At 40.4% G+C, this 18,521-nt stretch overlaps 1 protein-coding gene across 1 annotated transcript in view; it reads right to left on the bottom strand.

The window, feature by feature from the left end:
- The window catches only part of itga8 (integrin, alpha 8), a 113,230-nt gene that overhangs the window by 8,420 nt on the left and 86,289 nt on the right, over positions 1-18,521 (bottom strand). Inside the window, exons 22-27 of the mRNA XM_072692262.1 lie at positions 15,206-15,285; positions 9,783-9,863; positions 8,212-8,317; positions 5,664-5,822; positions 3,230-3,343; positions 1,907-2,020 (exon numbers count right to left, since the gene is read on the bottom strand). Of these exons, the coding sequence (XP_072548363.1) occupies positions 1,907-2,020; positions 3,230-3,343; positions 5,664-5,822; positions 8,212-8,317; positions 9,783-9,863; positions 15,206-15,285 (654 nt within the window). The remainder of the gene's footprint in view (positions 1-1,906; positions 2,021-3,229; positions 3,344-5,663; positions 5,823-8,211; positions 8,318-9,782; positions 9,864-15,205; positions 15,286-18,521) is intronic.

Below are 18,521 nucleotides of genomic sequence, written 5' to 3'. Positions count from 1 at the left end.
AAGGGTTTTAGGGGTTAGCTGAGATTAATCAGAGCAGGACTGTCAACTAAAATATGCATAGTTATCATGTAAAACTCTCAATCAGAGGTGTTAGAACAGGGTAAACAATAAATTGTGCAGGTAAGAGGGTCACTTGGACTTCTCACGTGTTGTCTAACAACATAAAAGGTATATAAATAATAAACTCCAGGTAAAATGACTGTTTTTAATGACATTGTGTACATCGTCAGTTACTGATAAGTGTATAAAATGATTCTAACATACGAATTTGGTACACTTTCACATCTTTCAAATTATTAGAACATCAGTAAGCTGTAAATAAGAGGGCATCTGAGTCCAAGGAGATGAACAGAGCATCAAATTAAAAGGCAAATAAGGTGCCATAAAAAAGCAAATTACTGTGTTATTTAATAATTTCTCTGTTCAGATATTTCTCGAAATTGCTATTATATTTGAATTTGATATTTAGATTTAAATTATATAATCTGTCGTTACTGTATATAAAATAAAATGTGTGGCAAATGACTCGAACATTCAGAAAGGTTTTGAATAGTTGCAGTTATTACTATGATTTATTCAGCAACTACAATAAAAATTCTATGGAAGTGATGTAGTTCAGCTATGAATATCAGGAACTGAAGTGTGGACCCACATTGGATCATTGCAGACCCTTCTCACATCTGCTTCCCAGTGTGCGAAAGTCGAAATCAGCACGCATCTTCCTAATTCTCACTAACCAGCTCTGGACAGAATGCTTCTTTCATACCATGTTTTAGGACTGTAAACTTTTTTGTGTGAACTTGTGATGCACTTGCAGATTTGCAGTTATGTACAAATATATACTTATGCATCTTTGTGGGTTGTGAATACTCTTTACACTTAATTCTGTATATTTTTCAAACAAAATCCCTATTTGGATTAGGTTAGTTTATCAAGGTGAGGTCTGTTATAAAAACGTAACAGGTTTCCTCAATGATAGAACTCTTGCATCCGGACGGCAGTTACACTACCAGAAATCTGCCTGGAAAATCACAAAGATGTGTTTATGAATGGAAATGAATTAATTAGACTGAGGGTGTTTTCAATACATGCACGGCTGTAAATTTGGTCAAGTGTGAAAGCTGTTTTCAAGCCTGGGAGTGGCCCAGAGAATAGATATCTGGTTCTCCAGAAATTGGCGGTCTGGGGTTCGCTTCAAGCAGACTCTGGTGTGGTCTGTGGTCCTGGGTGCTGACTTGTGTTGTTGGAACTATTGTGAAAACGCTGTGAGCTCAGTGAAATTCATCATTCATCAATTTTCTCAGAGGAGGAGGAGGAAAAGACAGACATGGCTTATCCTAAGACCTTTCACTCGACTCTGTGCCCTCAGATATGACGCTTTGTCCTCCAAATGAGTGTGATTTGAGCCTCAGTTAGCAGGACGTTCCTGGGTACACATCACTGTCCATGTACCATTAGTTCTTTGGTCCATTGGTAATTTGGATGGATTGCAGTTTAGTCCAACTGCCTTTAACTTCAGTAGATAATCGCTTGTTTCAGTTTAGTAACCACTGCAGTCATGCTGTTGAATGTTTTGCCACCCAGTTTGAGTAAAGTATAGCTAAGCTTTGTTCAGACTGGATGAGTTGCTAAAGAGCTGTTGTACAAATCCTTCTATATTCACAGAATACTGGAATCTCCATTTTTACTGTGACAGGTCTATTGTCCATTTATGTGTACATCCGTTTCACACAGACAAACTACTTACAGATGAGTAGTTCTGAATAAGAATCAGGTTTACATACATAGGGTTCAGGAGGCTAGAGCACACAGAAGCAGAGGTTGTGTCCCCTTTGCAGTTTCACTCATTCAGACTGTTGTGAGAGTGCGATTAGAGAGAAATAAACATGTACAGTATGTGTGTTACCTGTAAGAAGGTGTGAGCCCAGAGTCTTGACCTCACTTTGATCACTGCACTCTGACCTCGATCCAAACGGCCCACAATGCACTTCAGCATCAGGCAATGGATATTGGAGCAGTTCTGCATGATCAGAAATGAGCGATAGAGAGAGAGAGAGAGAGAGAGAGAGAGAGAAGGGAACAGAGAAAGGCATAAATGAGCAGCTGTAGACACTACTATAACAACTGTGGGTTTTTGCCATTTTGAGCATCCTGAAATCAATGCTTGTCTAGTGCCTGTAGAGAAGTACTGCCAATAGAATAGGACATGAACATATTGTAATGTTTGAATAGCGACTTTCTTACACACATTGTTTCTCCTTCAGCTCATCAAAAACATTGCACAGACATCCCTGATTTGTGCCTACAACTGACTTGAACATGTGTGTGTGTGTGTGTGTGTGTGTGTGTGTGCATGCATGTGACCTTTGGCTTCATCATTCCTTGACATAAGCCTGACAGTATACTTATCAGCACCAGCTGGTGCAAAGATGCGGACACATACACCCATATACACACAGCATTCCTTGAAGATGTAGCTTCAGGAGGCACAGTGTGAGCAGTGAATGTCCAGTTAGGAAATTTACAGGTGAAATGAACCCCAGAGGTCATTTAGGTCTTCATAACATATGTCAACCTGAACTTAAGAGTCAACACATCGTATTTAAGTGACAGTTCCCACGCTGTGGGAATCCCAGTGATTTGTGTGTGTGGACTGTGAACGTCCAGGAATGTTCGGTGATACCATGGCAAAAGCGCCGTGGATAAACACTACATCACAAATATTCGCAACATCTTTCATCCATTAGTATTTAGAACCATCACGTAGCCAAATTATGCACTGCTGCCAAATTAGGCATACAGTAGCATGCAAAAACGTTCGGAAATGTTTTCAACAATTTAAAGCCAATTTGGACACATATTTCATTAGCTGAGCACTTTGACATGTTTATTTGTTAGTAAGAAGGAAGTTGTACGTTAAAAGACGTGTTTAGTGAGGAAACTTTACTGAATGTAATAAGGAGAATGGTATCTTTGTTATTGCCACTCCAGACTGTGACACCCAAGGCATATTTGTGTAACGTCCTGTAACCTCAGTCCACATGATCTCTCCGCTTGTCAACGAATGCATGAGTATAGCTGCCCATGAGGGGGAGCTCAGGAGCAAATAATACCAATATAACACTGCCAGTATTACTGGGATTTTCACTGATATTTGTAGTTGGTGATACTGAAAAACAAATATTCTCCAAGCCAGTGTATGAATGTGTGTGTGTGTATATATATATACCAGTGTTTTGCTGCTGTAGCTTTGTGTGCTGCTGACAGACCGCTTGCGACGGGTTGGGCCGCTTGTGTTGCGCAGAAAACCCAAAAGCTCTGGAGTGTCCTGTAAAGTGGAGGTCTGAGTGAGAGAAAGAGAGAACATTAAACACATCAAAGGATTAAGAGACATCTGTTAGTGCAACCGCAAACTCAAAGGACATGCTGTAATTGCCTTTGTCCTGGACTACAGACTTTGTCACTTGTTTATGTGAATTGCTGGGATTTCTGGGTATTGTATGCAGAAGCATATATTAACAGGAAAAGCAGAAACCATCTGAAGCAAGCGGTATCAGTAAGGCACATGTTGTCAAGAGATGGCCTGCGTAACGTCATCTGGGCAACACACATTTGTGTGTGTGTGTTTGTGTGTGTGAGTGCGATCAGATCAAAGCCAATGAGTGGCTCGTCTTTCTCCTCTGAAGATGTAATTAAGCAGTTTCAAGGTCAAGATGGACTTCACCAGCTTTGAAGCTCTGAGCACAGCATGAACAGACAGTCCAAAACAGAGGCTTAAACGCATATAGAGCTTTACAACCAGGGCGGATGAAACCAAACGGCCTCTGTGTCGGAGAATTCACACTGATTGGACACCGTAAACATTTGAACTATGTTATATAATGCTTGATTTTCAGAGTTTTTTTTTTATAGTATCTTACATAAATACAAAACATTATGAACGCCTGCCTCATCTGCTGTTGGCTCTCCACATGAGAGCTCTGAAGGCAACCTGTGGTATCTGGCACCAATATGTTAGTTGCAGATCTATTAAGTCCTGGTTGTGAGGTGGAGCAGCTGCAGGTCAGACTTGTTGGCCGGGCAAACCTCAGCTATTGCTACACGTTAGCATTATCAATTGTGTTTACTTCCAATGGTGGTCAGGGGTTCAGGGGTACTTCCAATGGTGGCTCAGAGGTTGCTGTATTTAAGGAAGGCTGTGATACATTCCTCCTATAATCATCATTAAAAAATGATAGGACTTGCACTAGCCTAGCTAGGACTAGCCTTCGTTGGACAAATGAGCCTCGGTTACCCAACAAGCTGTTGGTTTGTGTTTTGTCCCTCCTCGGCCCACCATCACTTTAAAGGAAACACAGAGTTTAGGAGCTGATACTACAGTGAAGGTGCACCAATCAACAATATCAAGAACTGTATGGGTGGCTAGTGGCTAGAAAGAGAAGCCACAGTTTTGTGGTCAGATGAATCAAAAATGGAAAGTTTTGGCTGAAATTCAAAACATTAAGAGTGACATAAAGCTAACACCTTCTGAAAAGTGAAGTGTGGAGTTTGGCAGCATCATGTGTAGACTTGTATATATATTGTTTTTGCTCACTGTTATTTGCCGTCACACATAACCTCTAATACCTTTCCATATCAATGAAGAAAGACATAAGACATACTTCTAGAAATAATATAAGCAGAACTTTGTTGTAGCAGCATTTTGTGTTTAACTTGTAGCTAGTGAGAAACCTGACACTGTAGACCAACCTTAGTGCAAGTGTGTGTCCTGTGTTCATGAATGCAATCTACATACAGCAGGGGAGAACGAGTTCAAGACATCATAATGATAAGAAAAGAAAAAAAAACGGCAGCTGGAGGTGATTTTGGTCTCAACTGGACCCCCTGTTGTCCCAAGAGCAATGGGGACAGCTAGTCTGGCCTTGACTGGTCTGGAATCAGACCCTCCTCCCTCCCACTACATCTCAGCCTTCAACTCCCCCTCTGGGAGAAAGTTTTCAGTGCCTAATTGGGTAGTTCAACCACAACTGCTAAAAAGCTAATAGCCATTCATTAGCAGAGTATCACAGTATTCCCTATGGTGATATGATCTTTAAACGTTTCTGATTAGTGCAGATCATTATGATTGGCATGTAGACTCTTTAAAATAAAGGTGCTACAAAGGGTTCTTTGAGTGATGCCTTAGAATAACCAGTTTTGGTTCCATGTAAAACCACGGCTGTAAAAGAGATGTGTGAAGGCACAAAAACTTTACATCAAGTGAGCTTCTTAAACCTTTAAAAGATCCTTTAAGCCCACAGAAGTACAAGCAAGGTTCTTAATGAAACCTAAAGTTATTCTCGTTATTGTTCAAATCTGGAAGTCATAGCGGTCTCACACTTGCTCGTTTTGAGCGCTGCGTGCTTGTTTAAAAGACAATGCGCATCTAAAATGCAAGTTAAACTCCATGTGCTCATTTCAATTTTGTGCTCAAGATGTTTCCCTTGTTATTGGCTAAAACAGCACAGAGACGTTATCGCTTTGCCTCTGATCATTTAACCACCCCGTCACATAACCTCAGTAGAACATTTCTGACAATTTCTTACACTGTAAACAAACAGTCTAGCTCCTAACTCTTCTAATTCCACTGCACTGCTGTGCATGCTGATGTGTGTCTGAGTTACCTCCAACTCCAGGGGGTTGAGGCTGCCATTTGCATGGCACCGGATCGGTCCATCAGTGACGATCTGCATAGCGTAGAGCAGGTGCTCCTCTCGATGGCGACTGGGCCAGCCCACCTCCAGTACTGTACCACTCAATGAACTAGGACCTTTGTTGTGCAGCTGTGTGTGTGCACAGTGTCAGAAAGTGGTTGGGGTGAAAAATGTGACAAAAATGTCAGTCAGTTGTCTAATCATTGGTCAGATGCTTAAAATAAATGACCAAATCTGAATAAAGTTCAAAATACACATACTGGAATATTACATTTTTTAAAATTTGTTATATTACATCATTTTAGAAACACTATGTGGATATGCCCTGTTTAAAAACATCAATTTCAATATATATTTGTTGTAACACAGATATTCAAATGGCAACAATAGCTAAAATGCCCATTCCATTTACTATCCAAAAGGAGTGGTCAGCGGTCATATCTCTTCATACTTAGGCGGTGGCAAGTCTAATATTCTGAACAGCGTCAGACAGGTATAAGACTGGGCTGTGTTAAGATCAGTTCAGCTGAGCTGAGATCATTCCAAGCATCCAGCGCCGCTCAGAACGGAATGCAACCTGGCTAAGCAAAACATGCTCGCTGACACGAGGCAGCCAAACAGCGTCTGGCTAACATTACAGCCAATTAAAACAATTATTAGCTGCGGGACAGGCTGCGCTCACTGCAGCCCTTTCTCTGCGAGAAAGAGGTCAGCTGTATTTTCAAAGACAAACAAGCAATAAGAGAAATGATCCGTGACCGCGGGCACGCTTTTGAAGTGTGGTTCTACTGTTGGATATTCTATCTGTTCCCCTGTGGAAGTTTATTTAGCTTGAGAGCTCTTTTTGAGCTACTCATGATAAGGTACTCAACAAACGTTAAGTTGACTCTTGTTGGAAATCAAGTGGTCTGTCAGATAGAAATCTGGTTTGGAGAGAAAGATGATGATCTCCTCTGTTCTCTCTCTCTCTCTCTCTCTCTCTATCTCTTTTCAATTACTGACATCTGCTTGCAGGTAATATGATTACATGACTCTGTAGTACTAGTTATTAATGGCCAATGTGTCTGTACTAAGAGTGTGTACAGTCTCTCTCACCTCAGTTTGATTCGATTAGGATTCTTTAGGAAAATCTTATCTGATTTGATTATCTTAGTATATCTCATAATATGTACCCTACTAAAAACTGAAAAATTATGTGTTGCTCTGTCCTTTTAGAAATTACAAAGGAAGACACGATTTTGTGAGGACAGTTTTCTACACCAACAAGCTCTTTAAAACTACAAAACTAAAGAGGTCTGGTACAGGAAGAGGTCTGACAGACAGACTCACATCCACAACTTCATCAGAAGACAAGTTTCTGAGAGTCAACACCTTGTGTGATAGGCAGCTTATATGACAACACCTGGTAGCACATCTTAACACTGGACCAAGTCTCAGTTTCAAGACTTTTGAGCTGCAGGTTTGACAGATGGAGTGGCAACACTAAGATGGCAAAACAAGCAAAGCAGTAAAACACTGACAATAAACTACTGAAAAAATGGAACTTTTGCCCCATAGTGTATATATATTTTCTGTTTTTCTGATATCCTGGTATTTTGTGGTATTCTGGTTGTAGACTATAGACCATGTACCATGTGTGTTAGTAATATAGGCATTGTCTGTATATTACTGTCCTTACATGGTCCGCTTATTGCTTATATATTATATGTGTGTATTGTTTACTGTATATTGTCTGTAAATTATACATACATTGTCTGTATATTTCGTGTGTGTGTGTGTGTGTGTGTCAACATACTTGGCCATTAATCTGATTCTGAATCTGAGTCTGAAGCATTGCCTTCACATACACATTAATCATACTTCCCTATTGCATCTTTCTGTGTGTTTGTGGACATGAATTTGCCTCTTTGTTGGGATCAAATGTCCTGAGAATGACATTATGGGGACATTAGTAGGTCTCCATGAGGAAAAATTATACCCAGCACTACTACAGCTTACTGTACAAATGATAACAAGGTAAAAATGTGCTGTCCTGGCACTTTCTATTATGCTGTTTTCTACCAGTGTGACTATTTAAAAAGAGGGTTAGAAGTATTATTACACTTTAAAACACTGTGGTTTTGTATTTTCTACCATGTTATATCATCACACTCAAAAAACACCCCATCCCTAAGCAGTATTTAGCTGCCGTAGTACTGAAGGAGCCTAAACACCCCGCAGAAATAGCAATACAAACTTACAAACGTGTGTGTGTGTGTGTTTTATGAGTGGTTTTTATGACTGGTCTGGATTCCTTTGATCAGTCTAAAGTGTTTGCTGTTTACTGACTCTTCCACTTCAGCAGAGCAGGCTAACCCCACTAATGCTTCTGTTTAGCTCTTTCCTCTTGTTACTCGCTTCGTTTTCTTGCTTTTCCGGCTGAAGCAAATTGTTTTCACATGTTACACTTCCTCCTGCGCTACTACTTCCAATGTGTGTGTGTGCGTGTGTGTTATGTGTGTGTGCTTGTTGTTTGTACCTCATAGATATGCTGGACCTGAGGGCCAATGTCGTCTTCCCTAACTGGTTTTTCCTTGGGCTCCCAGCGAGGGAATGGAAGAACTACTTGAGCAGGGAGAGACACACTAAAAAAAAAAAAAAACAGAAAAAGAGAGAGTTTCATGAAATCAATGAAATATGGAAACAAATACGTGTTTGGAAATATATCCAGAACAGTCCTGCCCAGTTTAAATTTAAATTTGGGCGTTTAAATCAGAGCGAACCTGGGAGCTTGGGACACAGGCTGTCCAGCCATGCACATCATTCAATAGAGAAGAATGTTTTCTGAAGATCTCTAGGCCAGAATGGGCTCCATGGTAGAACAGCACAATGCAAAACACTGCTAACCAAGACCCATGCAAATGTTCATCTTAAGTTCACCATGAAACACCTAATTGATCCTCCTAAGATCTGGAACAATATGTTGTTGATAGATGTATCGAAAGTAGAGCATTTTGGCTGACAAGGGCTCTGTTATGTTTGGCGAAAAAACTGCTTAAAACAGCATAGCTCTCATAAATATCCACCCTTTTTTCTGCTCGCTGTCTGCCTTTGCTCTCTGTAATTTCCCTCCCCCAGAAGATCGCTTATTAGAGAAGAAGGCTAATTTTGTGGTTTTGAACAGGCTAGGGCACACCTAGACAGACTACATAAAAAAGATGAAATAAAGTGGCCATAAAGTACTCACCACATCCATAAACCACTCTTAACTGAAAAATGTATGCGACATTTTTCGCAGCCTACAAGCGTTCATTTTCAAACCCTGTCCATAAAAATTGGACTCAATATGATTAGACCTTAAGAACCTTAAACCAACTGTGAAGCATGGTGGTGGTAGTGTGATGGTTTGGGATGCTTTGGTTCATTAGAGCCTGGATGCCTTTTTAAGGGAACTATGAATTGTGATTTTTATCAGAGAACTCTTTAAAGGAATGTCAGGCCATTTGTCCATGAGCTAGAGCTGAAGCTAAAGAGCTGCTGGGGCATGCAACAGCACTTCTAAAGAACACAAGGTGGCAGAAAGAAACCTAAACCTTACTGAAATGTTCTGGCAGGACCTGACAAATGCAGTTACACTGTCACCAAGCTGAAGCAGTTCTGCAAGAGTCTTGTCCATTTATTCTTATTATCACATATTAGTGGCACATAAGGCAGAGTCAGTCTGTAAATTCTTTTATGCAGATGTTGTGTGAGGAGTGGGTATTGGAAGACGTGAATGCTAGAGAACCTAAAATTTGTTTCATCTGAGGAGCAATTCAACGGCACTGTGTTTTAATATTGTGTCCATTGCTATTAATATCTCTGTGATGAGTGATGACCCAGCAGTTAAGCAATTCACTCTAAATGTTATTATCATCAGAATCAGAATTTCTTTATTCTGCCAAGTGTGTTACCCATACAAGGAATTTTACTTGGTGAGAGCAATGCTAAGTTATGAAGGTTTTTTCCTTCTTCTACAGAGTTTTGTTTTACACAGCGATGATAAAGAGATTAAGCAGGGAGACAGAATGAAAGACAGAAAGAAGCCGAAGACAGATGATGTCTACTCACCCCCTGATGTCCACATCCGCCCTTGCTACGACATTCAGAGTCAAATTTACAGAGTTACTCTTCGAGTTATCTTTATTAGAGCTGTAAAACAAAAGCAGAAACATGCACACAGGAGATCATTCTCATTTCTGCTGGTTCCAATTATGCCTTTATACACTTTCTCAGCAAATTCTGTACCTTGTATATGTGTGACCCTTTTTGATGTCCATCACACTGCAGCTCTCAGATTCAGTCATTTAAACTCACTGGCCACTTTATAAGAAACAACTATGTTGTGCCTCCACTCACTGGCCACTTGCAACACTGGTCAGTTGACCACAGGACTATTGTTGTTGTTTCAAGGGGTTTCTAATAAAATGTCCAGTAAAAGTAATACGTTTATACTGATGAAGGTAGTGTACAGATGTCCATGGAAAATTTATAGTGTATGACACTGAGTCTTAGATAGGGAAGTTGAAGGCAGAGTGCATGGGACCGGGCTGTGTGGAACAATGGCATTCTTAGCAAAATTGTCCATTTGCCAAAGTTCTCCGTGTCAACTGTCTCGCCGGCCATTGTGCTGAGAAAACCATGGAATCCCAACTAACCGCACACACACACACAAAAATATCATTTTTGGCTGTTAAAATCTAAAGCCTGTTGTTTACTTGAATGTAAATCTAATTAGGTGGAGATGCAGTGAAAGGAGCTGGGTCTAGTACCAGAACAGCCATTGGCTTCCCTGAGGAGTTTCTGAACCCCTTTTTTTGTGTGTGCCTGACCGAGAAGAGCACAAAGAATTTCAAAACTGACAAATATAATAAACAGTGCTGTCACAGTGAACGCATTTATAAGTTAAGTTATAATGCCACCATTAACACATTTACCACGTTAAACTATTTAACCCATCCATACTTCCAGTTGGCTGGGATAGCTATGGATAAATCAGTGAGGAAGAAACTAAAGAAATAAAAGTACAAATAAATAATAAATAAATGAAAAGCAACTGAAAAGTACAACCTTTCTTGAGAGCCTCTTACTTTTGGATCAAATTTGAGCAAATAAAGTGTGATTAATTGTGAATACACTAATTAAGTTAAGTAATTACAGTTGACTACATGAAAATACTTCGATTAGTTGATAAAAACTACAAAAAATAATGCAGTTAGTTGTGATTGACTACACAAATTAATACAATTAGTTGTGACTGACTAGACAAAATTTGTTGTGATTGACATTATTGCTCACTCAAAATACGGCAATTAACCATGATGTCTACACAACAAAATGTAGCCATTCATTATTATCAACTATCAACTACATAACCTACACAAAATGGCACAGTTAATCAATTTCTACACAAGCCATAATTCATTCCAGTAATAATTATTTTAAAATATTTGTATGATTTTTCAAACAGTTCTGCACTGTCTCAAGCAACAAAGCTGAGAGCTTTTTTTAATTTAAATGTGGCCAATAGATTTTCAACACCCTGCACATATTATTTTGAATATTTTTTTTATTTTTAATTGCCCTGTGGAAAAAAGTCAGAATAATCAGAATTTATCATTATAGTATCCAATATTGTGCAGCTCTAAAGAGAACATTTTGTGACCAGGCTCAGGGGATCAAACACACTGTACAGTCTTGTACCAATCACAACATTGTCCCTATGCACCACAGACAGACAAAGGCCATCTTTCAGAACATCAAGGATGTGTATGTTATGCATTCTTTCCAAACTACAGATACATGCACACACGCACACACACACACACACATACATACTCCCACACAGATCTGTCACAGCTTTGTGGGCAGCAAACAAGCCTTCAGGTTCAGTTATACACTCGAGGCCACAGGTCAAAACACTGGCTTCGCTCATGGTTGCTGTTGTTTAGTCTTATAGATGCGAGTTTTAATTGTTTCATGTTGTTTTCTATGCAACCGTAGTAAATCCCTAGCAACCTGGAGTTGCACGTAGTAGTAAAGCACTGAACCTCAAATCAATCAGCTATAATCATAGTCAGACAAAGGGATCAACAGGCTAAACTAAGCCTCAGTGATCGGATTCATTCTGTAGGAAGCTGCCTGACAAACAGTACACTCATTCATCCACAGCCGGTAGCAATGAACAGATTATACACTGTATGTCCACAAGTATTCACTTACTTTTAGGTGCACATATTGCTGACAATGTATTTGGTGTCTGTGCACACACAGCTTGTACAATCTTCATACAAAAGCCCTGCCAGGAGAATAAAATGCTCAGGAGCAGCCTGACACGAGCCTAAAGTCGCCATGTCCAATGCTGAATATTGGTGAAAAAAGCATAAAGCCACCCAGCATTGTGCTGGGCATTGGAACTGAGTTATTTATAAGAGCATTCTTAGCTTTGGGATGAGCTAGAGTGGCGTTTGTGATTCAGAACCCATCATCCAACATCAGTTATGGCGTGTTAATCTGTCCAGTGATGTTGTGTAATGCCTGGACCACACGGAGGAATAAGCAGACTGGTTTTAAGACTGATTTGCTATCCCAACAATGGAAAAGGTTCAGGCAGGTCAGTGAATAATCCGATCCAAGCCATTTTACAGCTCACAGTTCAGACACAGCCGTCCCATTTTCAAATAATAAATATTAAACATGCAATATTTATAACTCAGCATCCTGTAATGTGGGGAGAGCGCCAGTTCTGTCATGTGAATCACAACACTGCCATCGTTGCCATTAAACAAAAATAAATGATCGTAGCGTAGAATGGAAAGCCGAACCACACCAAGAACCAAACTGAACAGAACCAAGCAGAATGGAAAGCGCAGCTGATTGGAGAGACTAACTGAATGGAGAACCGAGCTGAACAGAGAGGCAAGTTGAGTGGAGAACTGAACTGAGTGGAACAGAGAAATAAGCTGAATAGAGAGCAAAGTTTAACAAAAACCACACTGAACAGAGAAGTGACCTGAATGGAGAGTCAATCTGAATACAGTACCGAGCTAAATGGAGAGGCAAGCTGAACAGAGAACCAAGCTCAATAGGGTGCTGAGCTGAGCTAAAAAGGAGGGGTGAGCTGAACATAGAACTGAGCTGAATGGAGAGCGAAGGTGAAACAGAGAACCGAGATGGAAAGAAAAGGGAGAGACAGAATGGAGAGATGAGCTGAACAGAAAGCCGAACTTAAGGGAGAACCGAACTTAATGGAGAGCTACACTCAATAGAGTGCTGAGTTGAGCTGAGCAGAGAGCTGAGCTAATGGGAGAACTAAGCTAAATGAAAAGCCAAGCTGATCAGAAAACCGAGCTGAACAGAGAATTAAGCTGAAGAGCCAAAATGGGAGGAGCCCAGCTGAAAAGAGAACTAAGCTGAGAGCTAAGTTGAGAACTAAGTCAAGCTGAAGTCAGAATCTAACTGAGCATAAAACTGAGCTAGAACAGAAGGCCGAGATGGAACACAGAAAGTCAAGCTGGTAACCGAGCTGAACAGAGAGGCGAGTTTTATTCATTTTATAAATTTTATCAAAATCAACACTGTAACTTAATAAAACTTTCTAACTTTCTTTCACTTTCACACAGCAGAAGGTGAACTTCACTAGTGCAGTAATCTGTCTTTAATATCATTGGTGATGTTTGTTCTTAAGAAATTCTGTGAGTTCTCAGGTTCTGAGAGTCTGGTTTGTGATCTGAAAGTGCTCTAAAGTGTTTAATTCTGGTATAAATCTTGTAGTGTGGGGGCTATTATGACCACAAGATGACTGAGGACAGAAAAGTAGTGGAAACTGTCATAATAGGGTCTCATTTTCAGATTTCAAAAAATCCTGTGGTGCGGGCCAGGCATTAGCAGTAGTTCAAAAAATTGTAGTGGCATAAGGCCTAGGTATGTTGAAGGAGATACCGATGGCTGACGTATGCTAATGGCCATCCACAAAATCATTGGCAATCAATGGCAATCATTGTTTCTTCTGAAATCAAGGGTTTTAAAAAGACTTTATCCTGCTTTTTTTGGAGTAACTGTCTTTACTGTCCAGGGAAGGCTTTCGGTTCTAGTAAGGTCAGGATGTTGGATGAATACTACCCCACATCATACCAAACTCCCCACCTCATCCTAAAAGTACTGGTTTGAGCACCATCATTCCACAGAACACAGTTCCACTGCTCCACAGCTCAATGCTGGGGGCTTTATACCCCTCTAGCCCATGCCTGGCATTAGACATGGTGCCAATAGATTAAAGTTTCTCTGCTGCAGAAAGGCCTATTCCATTGGCAATACTTCTCTCTCTAGCTTTCTCTCTCGCTCTCTCTTACTCTCTCTTGTGCATTTGTTTCTTCTCAAGGTATAAACTCATAGTGGGGAGACATGTAGCTAACATAAGCCACCTGGAAAACTTTCCATTCTCTAGAGATAACACACACATATACAAAATCCCACACACACTCCCCAGTCTGTGACCCAGCCTTGCTCTGTGCAGTGGAGCAGCATTTGGGGTCTGTGATTAAACCCTCAGGGAGACACGCAAACAAACACACACACACACATACACACAAACACACCATCCCAGCACTCGGCCAGCTACCTTCAACAACCCAAACACTAAACCAACATCCTCTCATAAAACACTCAAGTATATGCACATGTGTCATGTATGTGTGTGTGTGTCTTCCACAATGCAAAAGCAAGAACTAACACAGGTAGGGGTGTTATTGTAACACACACTCTTAAACACTCTTGAAGAGTGTGATCAAGGAGAAGCAAAGGGACTGTCTTTGTGTGAGTGTTACTGGCTGGCTGTTGTATCTCAAGTCTGTCCTGTAACAGGGCAGGAATGTGTTTGGTTTGGAGAAAACCAAAAGCTGCTTCTGACCGCTGCTGACCATACCATGCCTTTAGCAGACACAAGCCTGGCTTTCCAAAAGCTCTGCTTGTGGATGTGTAGTTGTTCTGCATCTTTTTAACACAGGAACATGGACCTTAAACAGGCAGCTCAAATCGATTCATCAAACATGTTACCTTGACTGGCATTGAGCTTAGTGATGGGGGGAGAGGGAGGGCCGTCCCCAAAAGAAACCGCTCCAAAAATGCTATCTTCAATAATGCAAAAAACGTAATAACACAGTAATTACACAGTTGTGCAATTAATTACACTTACATTAGATTCACATTTCATACCAATAAGTCTGGGTCAGCATTTCTTTCTTCTTTTTTTTTTTTGCATAACGTTTTTTTTCTTTGGCAATAATTACTCAGGTAATAACAAATTACACACACCTTTAGACAGGCACTAATCCATTAGAAACCCACAGATGAAGAGTTAGAGGATGACAAATGCATGCTGTGCATAGGTATGCTAGGTACGGGGTTTCTAATAAAGTGGCCAGTCAGTGCAGAGTGCAGAGTTGGAATGAAAGTGCAGAGGTGTTAGGGAGGAGTTTGAGGAACAGAAGCCGTACCTGTGCACCTGCAGCTCAAAGCCAATGTGTGCATCAGCATCTTCCAGCCGCCGTGCAGAGAACCGCAAACCAACAGAAACCTATAGAGAAAGAGAGAGAGAGCGAGAGAGAGATAAAGAGAGAGAACAGGTAGGTGAATAAGGAATATGAGCACATCATAGGTTTAATAATCCGTAGGTTACTTTTCTTCAATTTGCTTTACTGTATAAATGCAATTACATTTACAATTACAATTACAATTTGGTCCAAAAGCATGCAGCCCAACACCTTTCTGTCCAAGACTGTTCTGACCCACAGACCTACATTTTGAGTCTGCACCTGATCCAAACCCACATCATTAGGATTTGAGTTTAACACTGACCTAAACAAGCCTGAACCTGAACCACTTTATTAAAAAAACACCTACCTTGTACTTCCACTCACTGACTACTTTATTAGATACAACTGCCTTGTACTTTTTGACCACTTCACTGCTGCATTAAACTGTGGCCAGGAATCCCAAAGAGCATTACTAGCCTCACTCTTTCTGGGTGGGTAAGATGGCTGTCTATCTCCTTCACTCACCCAGAACAATGCTAGGCAGTGCAGGTATAGGCAACAGAACTGGCAGTCAGTGTTCTCCTCCAAGTGTGTTGAACTGTATAGTGACACTATGTTACTGGCAGCTGGGGAAAACACAGTGGCTGGCTTCATTCTAGCACATGCTAGAGTGGGGGTTGGGAAGTACTAGATTTGGAGAGAATTGGGGAGAATCCAGACATAAAAAGAAAGAAGAAAACACTAAAGAGAACTGCCCACGCAATCAACTTTACAAAAAAACAAAATACCTTCGTCTACTGAAACACAGATGTACAAATTAAACGTTAGGAAACTGAATCTGTTTCAGCTATGAGAGAGAAATAGTCAATGAAATTCTAACATGCTTTTGTCATTACCAGGATTCACTGTGACTTCTAAGGACTGAAGTGACGTCTGTAGGGGACATCTGCTTAATAAAGAGTAACCAAACTCCACATCCCCTCAGGCAAGTCCCCCCCAATCCTGCCATAATTAACACAGCAGCATTGTTTTATCACGCTTTGGCCCTTCTCTCTCTGTTTTGTTGTGGAACAACAGCCAGCTCAATACCGAAGTGATTTCCTGAAAGCTATGACTCTGATTTCACTTGCTCACAAACCTATAAATACACACTACATCTCTGTCTCTATCACTCTCCTTCTTTCTCTCACTCTGCCTCTAACTGTGCCCACATGTTGGGGCTCATTAGTGTGCCTATGATAATGGCTGCTGGGCTGCTTAATGAAGGCCAGCTCCGCGGCTAAAGGCTATACGCTAATTCTAAAAGCCTCCATAAAACAGGCTGTACAAAGCCTGCCTCATAACAGAGAAGTGAGAGGAACAAGTGCTGCTAAACTTTAAAGAGCGAGTCGGTTGTAGAGCCTCTCTTTTTGTGGTCACACTCTTTTAGTGGGGTAAGAATAGGAGAAAAAGTGGCAGAGAGCTGGTAAATCACAAACGTCCCGCGCTGGAAATGAAGACCACGTTTTTTTGTGACTGTGTGCGGTCACTGTGAAAGCGAACTTCATCAAAGTTCAGGCTTTACAAGGATTGGATCATATATTTCCGTGGCGACGGTAATTGTCCAATTACGGTAATGAGATTATTATATTTGAATCAGAAAGACTACAAGAAACGCAAAACAGATTAGGACATTTTAACGTGGGAAAATGTAAAAGAACCTCAATTGAAACTGTGTTTTCCATAAGATGTTTACTGGAACACAGCCTTCGCATGTGTAAGACCCTAACTTGACGTATGATCAAAGAGTTTGAAAAGTAACAGTATATCAGAGTATAATAACTACATACATCCACTGCCCACTTCATTAGAAACACCTACCATGTACTTCTACTCTCTTGCCACTTTATTAGAAACACCTACACTGTATGTCTACTCTTTTGCCACTTTATTAAAAACATCCACCTTGTATTTCCACTCTCTGGCTACTTTATTAGAAAGTTTGTCCACTCATTGCTCAGAGCATTGCTAGTGCCAGTGGGAGTTACGAACAGGTGGGTTAATTGGCAGTACAAAAAAAGGGAAAAATATGATCAACAAATTAAAAAAAATAATAATAAAAAAAACACCTAATTATATTTCCACTCATTGACCACTTAACTAGAAACACTAGTATTGTACATTCACTCACAGGCCACTTCATTAGAAACACCAGTCTGGTCTAGCCAATCACTGGCCACTTAATTAGAAACTCAAGCTTTGTTTCTACTTGCTGGTTGGAAACACCTACTTCATAGATTCACTATATGGATATCGCACTTTTACAGCATAAAACTGTTACATAGTAATATAAGGCTTATTTGTCACTGTGTATCATTTCTTCACATGATACGAAAGCTAGTTGTTGAGTGTGACAGGTTTTCTTTATTTTTATTAATTCTTACTTATTTTTGCTAAATAAAGGCATGAACTGAATAGAGAGAAAGAGAGAGGGATTCTGCTCAATTATGAGAGCTATAAATCAGAACATCATCCAGTGATTTTAGTGTTCCTCAGAGACAGGGCTGGGTTGACAGGGCTGGGCTGACAGGGCTGGGTTGACAGGGCTGGGTTGACAAAGCTGTCGACGCTTCTCTACAAATGAATCCTTAAGGAATCAAAAGAACTGATTAACACAGCTCAGCTACACACCAACGGCTTCATCAACAATCCTTTTTTCCAGAGTTATCCACAGTCGTGACTGTACGAGACAACACCACCCTAATGAGGAGCGAGCTAAAAAAGCGTGGGAGAGATTAAAACAATGCACTCTATTTTAGCCACATTCACTCACAGCCAGGCAGAGGAACATCTATCTTAAGTACAACAATGAGAGCATTGTTTGAGCCAGTCTCTGTCCATTAATAATGCCGAATGGCATGATTTACAACTTCATGGAGAGATTCCTGAACATCTGGCAGCCGTACAAATTTTAGTAATTATTTTAGACAAATTTGCCTGTCAGTCGCAGGCGTTGTGTCCTGACCACTTTTTAAACAATGTAGTGTAGTGTAGTTATTTTCTGCTTATTTCCACGTCAAAAATGACTAATTTACACAAAACACAAAAGACTGTTTGGTAACAATAACCTTTCCTCAGATTCAAACCACAATAAAAGGTCTTCTACCTTCAAACATGAATGTGGTATTTATTTAAAGTTTCAAATTCCCACTTTCCATGAAATTTCTCACTGCAGGTGGCATCACTGACATTCAACATCCTGATTAATGCTATTGTGTCTTATTGCAATCAAATCCTT

The sequence above is a fragment of the Salminus brasiliensis genome, chromosome 1, assembly GCF_030463535.1.
Source record: "Salminus brasiliensis chromosome 1, fSalBra1.hap2, whole genome shotgun sequence".
In the NCBI taxonomy this organism is placed as follows: domain Eukaryota; kingdom Metazoa; phylum Chordata; class Actinopteri; order Characiformes; family Bryconidae; genus Salminus; species Salminus brasiliensis.
The sequence above is the reverse complement of the archived record's forward strand: the minus strand, read 5'-3'. Positions and strand labels throughout refer to the sequence as shown.